The sequence below is a fragment of the Podarcis muralis genome, chromosome 1, assembly GCF_964188315.1.
Source record: "Podarcis muralis chromosome 1, rPodMur119.hap1.1, whole genome shotgun sequence".
NCBI classification, from domain to species: Eukaryota; Metazoa; Chordata; class Lepidosauria; order Squamata; family Lacertidae; genus Podarcis; species Podarcis muralis.
This window is the reverse complement of record NC_135655.1, coordinates 49,517,215-49,529,226: the sequence shown is the minus strand read 5'-3', so window position 1 is coordinate 49,529,226 and position 12,012 is coordinate 49,517,215. Positions and strand designations below refer to the sequence as shown.

At 42.5% G+C, this 12,012-nt stretch overlaps 1 protein-coding gene across 1 annotated transcript; it reads left to right on the top strand.

Annotated features, from left to right (window-relative positions):
• The first annotated feature begins 1,527 nt into the window (after positions 1–1,527).
• Positions 1,528–11,700, top strand: FAM180B (family with sequence similarity 180 member B). The gene is made up of 3 exons (XM_028726029.2): positions 1,528–2,162; positions 6,824–6,891; positions 9,194–11,700. The coding sequence occupies exons 1-3, from the start codon at positions 2,075–2,077 to the stop codon at positions 9,650–9,652; spliced, it is 615 nt and encodes a 204-aa protein (XP_028581862.2). The 5' UTR covers positions 1,528–2,074; the 3' UTR covers positions 9,653–11,700.
• The last annotated feature ends 312 nt before the right edge of the window (positions 11,701–12,012 follow it).

The window sequence follows — 12,012 nt, the reverse complement described above, 5'->3', positions numbered from 1 at the left end:
TTTAAAAAAAGCTGCTGTTGCAGCAGTATGGGGGATTTCTGAGAGACAACAGAAGTTGTGCCAAAGCTCACTGCAGAGATTTGAGCAGCTGGAGTTCAGCACATGTGGCGCTAATCAGCTACAGAGTGCTTTCCACTTTGCATTGGAGGGAGTAGGGTGGGTGAATCTTCCCAAACATCTTCCCCTTTTCTAGATAATGGGGAGCATTTGCCATTTTCCTTACAATGGATTTGTGCCTTTGCAACACTTTGCAGATTGTCAAGAATTACTGGAGTGAACTTAAATGACAAGTCCAGGGCCATTTTTGATGTTTCAGCGATCCTTTGTCAACAAGACATGTTCTAGAGGTTTCTCACACGCACTTCTAGGGAGTACCCAATTTGGTAAAATTTCCAGAAAACTGGCTTAGATGCAATGAATCAAACTCCATGGATTAGTGTGTGCTTAGACCTGTTTTGGAAAGAAGGGTAGCATTAAGATACTGTGGCACTTTTGTTGTCTCTATTCCTAATGAGAGGAAGAAGAGATTCAGCCTGTGGAGGCACCAAACCTGAAAATGATACAGTAGCTGGGAAAGATGAAAATGAAGAGGATTGTGGGCAACAATACTGTTTTGACTGCAGGTGTCTTTATAGGTTTGAAATACACACAACATCAAGGCCCTCTAGATATTGGTGTATCAATATGGGATTTGGGTTGTATTTCAACACTGCACAAGTGGATTGCCATTTGCACACTGGCACTGCCCTTCCTCTCCTTCGTCTGAATGCTGCCCTATCTGCTTTGGAAGGACCCACATCCCTCTGGGATACATGTTGAGGGTGCATGAGGGGGCTGCAGGGGAGAGGAAGGGGGAATTCCATTGCACATGCAAACGTCTGTTGTGCAAACTGAACCACAGCATTGGGTCAAACTTGATAAGCTTTTGATATTGGTACAAGGGGGGGGGGGGAGAACTGGGTACGTGCAGAAAGTTTCTTACCAGTCCCCCACTCCATGAAATTATTTAAATATATAGAATCCAGCAAGCCTTTTAAAACATTGGGATGGTGCTAAAAGAGAGAGATCCTACAGCAGGGGATGGGGAACCTGAGGCCCTCCGGTTGTTGGCTCCAGCTCCCATCAGCCCCAGCCCACACGGCCAATGCTCAGGAATGATGGGAAATGTAGTGCCAACAACAATTGGAGTGCCGTAGTGGATTTGCAGGGTTATAGGTCATAAATCCTGTTTTTCCTGAAATGTGGGGGTGGGAAAGTGCTGTGGAAAATTCCTATGAATGGCTGAAACGGATGATAATATCAAACTTCTTAAAACTGGTCCTCCCATGTGGAGATAGCTGGCTGATGGAGACGGTTGGGTGTGTGTTGGTTTCTGACAGGTCACTGTACTCTTTCTCCTCCAAGAGCAACGGAGTTGAAGAAATGAACCTTTCTTTCCTCTCTACTGAATACTTTCTGGCATAGATTTGCCAGCCCCACCCTCCTGTGGCACGTCAGAATTTCTGTTGGATTTCAGTGCTGGAAAGCAAACTTTGAGGGGGAAAAGAATGACTTGAAGCAAAATGAAACAAGCTGCACTTCCATTGTCCTTCAGGCAGTATCAATGGGCCTTTCTAAGGAGGACTAGTTTATGGCCATGCACGTTTCAAATTGTCAGTATAAATCCTTGGTTATTAAGAGCATGTTCTTTCTTTTCTTAAAAGCTCGCAGCTGGTTGGGGGAAGGGGTAGAATCATAAAAGTCTTAACCTGGTGAGCCAAAAACCAAATAAGGAACAGCCCGATGCTCCAAGTGGAAATAAATGGGACTTGCATTGGCAGAGCATTTGGAGAATCTGGAGCCTGAGCCTTCAAAGTTTCTTTTCTTTTCTTTTTCATTATGATGGAAACTATCTGTTAGGAACTGGGAATTGAACTGGAAGCCCTGCCCTGGGCTGGAATTGGAGAAAGGCCAGCTGTCTCAGCAGCAACTTCTTGGACTGTAAAGAGAGGAGAAAGAAACTACACAGCAGTAAACAACTTCAGGTTCACCCAAAGTGTTTTATCTGCAGAAAGGGGTAAGGACTCTTCCTGACATGGCCCAGATGCTGCAGCTGCACTTTGGAACCTGCCTGTGGGCAGCTCTGATGCTCTGTGTGTTTGCTGGATCCCGGAGACAGACAGGTAGGAAGCTCACCCACAACTGGAGAAGGCTGCTCTGCAGTGGGCAGCCAATATATTTCTGTTATTATCAATGCAACCGATCGGGCTATTTTGTGCATGAGTGCCAGTGGAGGGTTTTTCATGGGCTTTTTTCAGGACTAAGGTTATCTGATAAAACTCAAGAAAGGACTGCTACTGTGCCAAAGAAAATAAGTCAGGATCTTGCTAGAGTGAGACAGTTAAACAGACACAGATACTTTCTACTGAGTCTTCACACACCCCTTTCACATACTTTCTAAGGAATGCTATACGTATCAACGACTTTTCCTCTGTTTAATCTCTGAAACAAGCATCTGTTTGTATGGGACACTCATGCAGCTCTTCTCTCTTGGAATTAATAGCATGTTAACATCATCTGGGAATTTTCCAGCAGCCTTCAAACATAGGTGGCAGCTATGAGGCAGGTGCTTTGTGAGGAAAATCTTGACTTTATTATTATTTCTGCAGTGGATTACTCTGTTGCTGTATTCTGCTTCCAATTGCTGCTCGCACTGTTGCATTCACAAAATGGCAAATGGTTTTGGACTAACAATTCCAGAGAGGGCTAGTTTCTGACTGGTCTATTTATATACTGAATTTCCGTAGCCGTTTTCTTGATACCTCACTCTCAGAAGCAGGAGTTTGAATTTACCGTAGTGATATGATTGCATTGGTAAGGTAATCAAATGTGAAGTTGCCAGGTCCTGGTTAGGAAAGCAACTCTTGTGCCTTAAAAAAAAGTGGCAGGGTTATTATTATTATTATTAATTTATTATACTTCACCACAAGGATTAAGTTAAATGTTAAAGGTTAAGTTACAACAATTTAAAATACAGCCGTCTAAAACAAACCACATTCACAATAATTGGATGGGTCCCAAAAACATACACCTCGGGTGGCAATGGCCAGGGGAAAAGCAATATTTTTAAAGGTAGCACAAAATAGGGCTTTTCATATCATTTACTGAAGGCATAGGATGCCTGCCACTGCCAACAGAACTTTTTTCTTTTTAAAGGCTTGGAAGTCACTTGGGTGAACTCAACAAAACAGATGTTGAGAACTATACTACCTTCACCATTAGTGTTATTTTAATGGAATATTTCTGTTCCTGCCTGTCAGTCTCAAAAGACTTCCTGAATTATGTATTATGGAGAAATGAAATGCAGCTGCAATCTGAGCTTTAATCCAAAATTGAAGACAGATGGCTTTGATCAGGAGACTGCAACCTGGCTAGAGGCATCATCTTTTCTAAGCAAAAGTGCACAGCCTCATTCTCCAAGCAACTTCTGCGAGTTTTTCTCCACGACTCTGGGGAGAATTACTCTAGAAGGGAAAGCTGGAAGCTGTCTGCAATAAGGAAAGTTACAGAAACAGCAGATGTTATATTTCTTGCAGGCACCTCCTTAGCTTAATCTAATAATCCCAATGATGAAATTCAGAAAATACATTTCTAGAGCAAGCCTAACCTCTATTTTAGTTCTTATCTTGCCTCTGTGAGTTGAGAACCTTAACTTTTTACATCTGTGCCAAAAATGAAAATATTGTAGATCAGGAGTTCCCACTGGCTTTTTCATTCCAACAATACATTGAGCCTCTCTGTGCCTTATTCCCAAGGGTACTTGCCTAGTTTATATATATCATTACACTCCACTTTACGTCCCTGGCTTTTTAGAGACTGTCAACCTCCTTCCCTCCCGCCTCATGGCTTTCAGAATTAACCTTTATATCATTGCATTTTGTATGTTTTCCGATTCTAATTACACACATTACAAAATAACTCAAAATTTAAATAAATATAGAAAGGTAGAAAGTTTCTCATTGCAAGACTTCAAACAACCCTGCTAGTGATGTTAGTTGCTTACAATAATCTTTCAGATATCGTATAAATTTACTCCAGTCCTTTTGAAACACTTGATCTTGTTGGTTTTCGATTTTTCCTGTCAGCTTCTGTCAGGATTTTTTCCTGTCAGAGTTCTGCAAAGTCCATCATCTTCAACTGCCACTCTTCTTTTGTTGGTACTTCGTTGCATACATAAACAGTCTTTTATCTTCCCTTAGTATCTCTTCACTCACTATACCCAATAAAAAGGCTTCTGGTTTTTTAACAAAAGTATTTTTAAACAATTTCTTTAACTCATTACGGTATATATCATTTCCCAGAAAGCCTTTACCTCTTTACAAGTCCACCACATGTGCTAAAATATACCGTACCTTCCTTTTCCTTACATATCCAGCACTCATTAGTTCTTGTCTTATACATTTTGGCAAGTTTAGCTGGTGTTAAATACCATCTATACATCATTTTCATAACATTTTCTTTAAGTGCGCTGCATGCAGTAAAATTAATACCTTCCCTCCATAACCTTTCCCATGATTCTAATTGAATATTATTTCCAAAATCTTTAGCCCGATGTATTATCACAGTTTTAACCTCTTCATCTTTGGTACGCCATTCCAGGATACTTGCCTAGTTTTGGACTCCACAGTATAATGCACTCCAGACCTGCTTCTGTATGCAACTCCACTTGCAAAATATGGCCTGGTGCTGCCTCCCACAGTCCCTAGCAAAGAAATCTGGGAACAGCTGAACTGTTTGGTTTGGGGACTAGTGGCCCTTCAGTCATTGGTGAAATGCAACTCCATCATTCTTGAGCACTCACAATGTTTGCTGCAGCTGATGGAAGCTGTACTTCACCAACATCTGGAGGGCCACGGGGCCCCCACTTCTGGTCTAGCCTACGGGTTGTAACAATGGAGCGCATGAGTCCCTGCCAGGGGAAAATGCAGGATATAAATAAATATATAATAATGCCTAAACAGAGAAAAATATTACGGTAAATGCAGAACCAGCTAAGTAAGAATACATAAAGTGATGAGATAAGACTTCAGTATAACTTAGCATGCTAAGTTAAAACAATATACAGTACAACAACATGAAATGGAGGAAGTTCCGTGACCTTTAAACAGGCTACCTCACTTACAGCAAATTTCATCCTTTTGAACAAAATACAGTAGTTCTAAGTTTTACTGTGATCATTGCAGTATACTTTATTAACTTTATCAGCATGCAGCGGAGGCTGGTCCACTGGGGCTACTGGGACACAGATCTCCCACTGAAAATGCCTAATAATAATAATAAATTTTATTTATACCCCGCCCTCCCTGGCCAGAGCTGGGCTCAGGGCAGCTAACACCAATAAAATCACAATAAAAACATAACAGGAGAAAAAGAGAGAGGGAAAAAAACACCCCAATTTAAAATACAGGTTAAAATGCAATTTAAAATGCAGCCTCATTTTAAAGTAGCTGATAAATCAAGACCATAAGGGGAGGGAAACATAAGGGTCAGACTGAGTCCAAACCAAAGGCCAGGCGGAAAAGCTCTGTCTTGCAGGCCCTGCGGAAAGATGTCAAGTCCCGCAGGGCCCTAATCTCTTGTGACAGAGCATTCCACCAAGTTGGGGCCAGTACTGAAAAGGCCCTGGCCCTAGTTGAGACCAATCTAACCACCTTGCAACCTGGGACCTCCAAAATGTTGTCATTTGTGGACCTTAAGGTCCTCCACGGGGCAGAATAATAATAATAATACTCCCCCAAATCTCTAAGCCAAGCAGTATTTCCTGTTCCACACACAAGGTGGGGGGGTCACATGTCACTGGTGGGTGGAGTCAGAGGCAGAAGTGGGTGGAAGAATGGATGTGATGCTTGGCTTTACACAGCACAACCCAGCCTTGCAAAATCCAGTGTCCCTACTCACATGTCTCTCCGTCCTGATGAGAATGAGGCATTATTGCAGATCAAGCAACGCACTCCAGTCAGACAAAGAACCCAGAAGGGTGCAGAAGTAGGACAAGTGAGGAGCATGATCTGGAGAGGAGCCATTGTCTAGAGGAAATCCCTCAGGCCAGCTGAAAAGGCCTGGAGGGCCTGAGGTTCCCAACCCCTGACTTAGTCCAACCAGCTTTAAAAGGCCTGAAACTTTTTGAAGGGGAAACCCTCTGGGAGGTTTATATGTAAGGATGGAGCCTCAGCCAGAGGCAGACTGTCTGTTGGAGTTGTGTATGAGGGAGCTAGGAGAGAACAAGACCATGATGAAGTAAATATCAAAGCTATACTCTGATTGTTAAATAAATGAAACCACATTATATTGAACAAATTTGACATCTGTCTTTACTGGTGTACCCGAGAGAACAAAACAGATTGTATCATTATTGCTCCCCATTTGTGGAATTCTCTCCCCAGGGAGGCTTGCCTGGCACCTTCATTACTTACCTTTAGGTGCCAGGTGAAAACGTTTCCCTTTCACAAGCTGTTTGGCTGATTAACATTCTATGGCCTTTTAAATGTGTTTCTGGGAAGTGGGTTATTCGTTTTGTTTTTGTTTTATTATGTATTTTGTGTTTTTATTTTGTATTTTTATATTGTGAACCTCCCTGTGATCTTCATATAAAAAGTGGTATACATTTTTAAAAAACAATAATAAAGATTATTTTATAATAAGTGTTTTATATATAACCTGAGATTTTTACCTCAGGTTAATATTGAACACAATAAAATAAATCTCAGAAAATCAGGCATATATGTGAAGGAGGATAGGTGAAGAGATGTTGATTTAAATACTATTTTCTCTATTGTTTTTCCAGATGAACAAATTGACCTCCAGGATGCTCCAGATACAAATGGGGTTGAGAATGCTGGCATCATACTAGAGGTAATTTAGGCAAAAGCAAATCCACAAAGAAAAGGATGTGAGGTTCCTTCACCTTTGGCATGCCCTGCTGATATCACTGCAACAGCTCCAACTTCTTGGCCTACAGTTACCCAACCTTTCATTTTGTTGGTGCCAGGAGGAGAAGTGTGATTGTCATTGTGTAGGAACAATGACACACTTCTGCCCCTTCTTTAGTACTAAGGAATGTGGCTGTGTTAGGTGTGAAGATGGTCACTGTGCATCTAGGAGCTTAGGAATCTACCATATACAGTGGTACCTCGGGTTAAGTACTTAATTCGTTCCGGAGGTCCGTTCTTAACCTGAAACTGTTCTTAACCTGAAGCACCACTTTAGCTAATGTGGCCTCCTGGTGCTGCTGCTGCGCCGCCGCACAATTTCTGTTCTCATCCTGAAGCAAAGTTCTTAACCTGAGGTACTATTTCTGGGTTAGCGGAGTCTGTAACCCGAAGCGTATGTAACCTGAAGCGTATGTAACCTGAGGTACCACTGTATTGAGTTGGCAGCAGCTTTTGAGAGTGACCAGGGAAACCCAGCCAGATGGGCAGGGTATAAATAAAGTATTATTATTATTATTATTATTATTATTATTATTATTATTATTATTATGCGTTTCATGCAGGGGACATTCCGAGCTCTACCTGGAGATGCCAGAGATTAAATCTGGGACCTTCTGCCAGCAGATTCTCTACCACAGCACTTGGCTACTGTTACCAATGCTTGAAGCAAATTTCAAAATTTTTGTATAGGGTATGGTAGCAATGGCCCTCAATAACATTAGTGCTCCGATTTGTTTTCTCTTGGCTCTTCAGTTTCGACAGAGATCATTATACTGCACAATGCCCCCTTTTTTTACAGCAGCTCCACATTACTAAGGATCTCAGGTTCTCTTTTACTTCAGCTAAGGCATCGGCTGAAGCTTCAGTGAGGAGACATGGAACTCCCGAGAAACACTGTTTTCTGCTTATGTAAACTATAGTCCACCAGATGGCAGCCTTGGGCTACTTCTGCTCATTAGACTGAGCTAGCTGGCTGGGCTATAGGAAGGAGATATGGAAAGATTCTGAACTCTTGATTGTGCAACAGGCCAGTTGAGTGACAGAGAACACATTCAGTACTGGGCTACCAACATTTGCTGTTTCACCACTTTCTTTAACAGCAGTATTTCTTAAGGTGATGGTCTTCATCCTTCAGAATTGGAACCCACTGTTAACCTTCAACAAGGAACCCATGCTTAATATTTATTCTCCCTCTGTATGTGTGAACCTTCCACACCCTTCCTTTTTAAAAAATAATCTTAAATACACACACACCATTGCCACCAAAACAGTGGTGATATCAGTGATGAACTCTGTTTATTATATTGGAGCACAATTCATTTTGAGGTCTCAAGCAGCCAGATGCAGATGGGTATCTGAGCAGTAATCTTCACTTAATGTTCGTGAGCTTTGCTTAGCCTGTTTCAGAACTTCCTGCCCTTATTTGTGTTAAAGAGCTAGAATCAGGAATGCAGGAAACAAATCTCCTCTAGGAGCAGGAATGATGTGGTACTGGATAGTTCCACAATCCTGCCATTGTGAACAATATTCTCTTGATGATCCCTCACTCCATCTGCCATGCCTAGCCGTCTAAAAGACACCCAAGTTTGACAACATGCCTGTAGATGGGTACAGGCTATGTTGGAAAGGAAACTTTGGATAAGGAGTCACAGGGCTAGAATGGAGATAAAATTAATCTAGCTCTAGGCACGGGAAATTTGCATAGCTGTCAACTTTTCCCTTTTCTTGTGAGGAATCCTATTCGAAATAAGGGAATTTCCATTAAAAAAAAAGGGAAACGTTGACAGCTATGGAAATTTGTGACCCTCCAGATGTTGTTGGACTTCACTACCCCAATGGTCAACGGTTAGGGATGAAGGGAACTATAGCTCAACAACATCTGGATGTTGGTTCCCCATCCCTGCATTGGCCCAAAGATAGGACTGCCAAGTGTCCTTTTTATCACCAGTTATTTCTCATGAGCCAATCTAAGCTGGATTGTAGATGCTGTGAATAGAGAAGAGTCCACAACAAGCCATTTGAATGGTGTCAGGAATAGTTTAATAACACAACCCAGATGACGCAAGCAAGTAAGTCAAGTCACATGCAACAATAGAAGCAAATTTTATCCTCCTGGCCATTAGCCACTCTGCCCTGAGCAAAAATTAATTCTCGAGCATGATCACTTCTTACCACAGAGAAAAAACTGTCTGCTGATCCTCACAATTCTATTCTTTTTCTTTCAGTTACTTTGGAGAGGAATTGAAATTATGGCCAATGAGACAATCAGGATTGAGGATGAAGAGTTTGCCTCTCTGCGTCCCACCAAGCGATTACTCCGGGTTCTTCAGCATGAGATTCCAAAAAACCCAGATGGGATTGAAGAGTACCTGGACTTCCTCTCACAGTCTGACACCCCTATAACTCCACAGGAATTCAAGAAGCTCATCTTTACCACTGTCTACTGTGCTTACCAAATTCGCTCCATTCAAGGCCTGGAGAAAAACCTCTGGATCAACCTTTTCTCTCAGCTGGTTATTGAAATACTCCGTGATCTCTGCAAACGATTCTGTTCGAAGGAATCTATGGATTCTGTTCAGCTTCTGGCCTCTAGGCCTTGGCAGGAAATGCCTGTCTATATTTCTGCACTGAAGAAATTCTACCGGTCTAGCCTAGCCAGGACCCAAAGAGACTCTCATCCATAAAGGGGAAATCTTGGTCCCTCTAAGCCAAATTAATATGCAAATATATATTTTTAGGTTCATTCTCCAGGAATGTGCACAGAAGTGTCACCCTTCCTGTTTTCTTATCTCTGGTGTAGCTGCTGCTTAGCTTTTCACTGGATTTCTATGATTAGCATGTTGCTCAAGGCCTCTGCCCTGCGCTCTCTATAGGACACGCAATTCAGATGGCACTTTGCTTTTGATTGGAATTGGGTTACTGAGGAACATGGAGTTACATGTCCCTGCTCAGTGACCATTGTCAGAGAGCTCTTGGCATTTTTATGTGTTACACTGCAATTCTGTGTGTAGCGAAAATTACAAGAAACCAGATCCATGTTAAACACTAGGGAGATCTTACGAATTGTAAGAACTGTTTACCAACAGAACATGTATCTTCTTAGAAGGGAGCTTTTACGAAATTATGGACAAGCATCAGTTCAGGAGGCTTTTTGTCAGAAAGAAAGTGATGAGACTGAATGCCTAATGGGGCAGTCCTTCCAGCTTAGTGTTTCTTCTTGTATAACATAAAATTCTTCAGGTACAGTGTACAATTTGCCCTAAAAGCCACTATGTCAGAAAAGGGTTAGTTTAGTTCTACCAGGTTGGGCATCCAGACAGTGGTTGAGCAAGCCGATTGGGCACCTGGGATGGCGCGCGTGCCCTGCGCCCAGGGGCGGGGCCAGCTGCTCATGGGGGCACAGCGAGGCCTCCAAGGAGTCTGCCTGCCTCCTCCCACTAAGCCGCCCTACAGCTGAGGGGGAGGCAATGGGCGGACTCTTTGGGGCAGCGCTGGGCCTGCGGGTGCTTAAGCCACCGTGTCACTCCCAGAAGAGAAGCGTGGCTCAGGCGCACTGCAGGCCCTGTGGTGAGTGTTGCCCACCATTTTGTCACCCCCCTCAGTGGGGACACCCAGGGGGGGGGGCGCACCTACCGCACCCGCCTTGCTATGCCCCTGTATCCAGACCGTTTGAAGGAAGCAGTTAGCAAATTTAGTAAGTCTGTTCCACAACCTACAACTTTAACCACTGCATGTACCATAAGCAAGCAAGCTTGCTTGGCTCCACATATGACTCAAATTTCCTTTGTGTGATAAACAGTGCACTGGGGAAGCCATAGGTGAATTGTGGTATCAAACACTTGTGGGAATTTAATTTTGAATGTATTAAGGAATGTGCGGTTTAGGGAGCAGTCTGTATGGGATTAGTTAACAGAGTTTGTAAGCAAATGAGACTAGGGTGTTGCATATGTTCTGGTTGGGACCTGATATAAACTTTTAAGGGCTATGCTACCTTTTAAAATGTGAATATATAAACTTGTGACAGCATTGTCTCAGCCAAGAAATATCTTTAGTCTTGCCCTTGGCTTTTTAACTTAATCAATCATTGTCTGTCTGCAGAAGTGGGCTTCAGCAGGTGTCTGTGCCAGAATATCCCAATCCTACACCAGTTGTATTGGTCAAACTGCACCATGCCAGGGTTAAGCATACATGGAATAGATGCCCCAGCACCCAAACATGGAAACAATGCTTTTAAAACAGCAGAAAAACGTATACCACCGAACAGACCTCAGTGGGTTTGGGTCCCATTCATTTGCTGTTAAAGTGGCTCTAGGCAGCCGCATAGCTTTGCCCGGTGGACCTATGTCTGGCTTCGATAATAGAATTTATCCATTTGCAGCTCCAAAGCTTATTAATATGGAGACAACTGAGTTGCTCTTCAGGCACCTAACCTACCTGTTGAAGGCAGCATCTGTAATCATCAATATATGCAATAGCCAATAATACATTGTTGTGTTAACAACACAGCTGTGCACACCTACAGAGGCCAGAAGTGTTAAGTGGGCAACATTCCACATCACGCATGATGGAGTTTCATCCTTCTCCTGTTTCTCATGCAGTCTTCTGTGTTTCCTCCAGTCTTGCTCTGGACAATGCCCCAACCCTCTAGAGCAGATTATGGGGCGCACAGAGGGGAAAGGGGAATCATTTCCACCATCTGTATTCTGCTTGTGAATAAATACCATTGGATTTACCCTATTTAGTTGATTAATCAGAGGGGGGCATTTTTAATTGCAGGGGCCAGCTAAGGGCAGACGTATTATTGGGTTTAAGGTTATGTTGGTTCCAGTTTTTTTATGGAAGTAGTTAATGCTTATTAACTCACACTTCCTTCAATATTGAGTTTTTGGCAATATTAAAATTTATGTAAATTAACAATTGCCTGTTAGTTAATTGATCACCTCTCTTTGTAACCAATCTGCCTCACATTCTTTAATAATTGGCAGCTCCAAAACATACTACCATGTTCCATGAACTGATGATGGAGGTAGCTATATCTAATCTA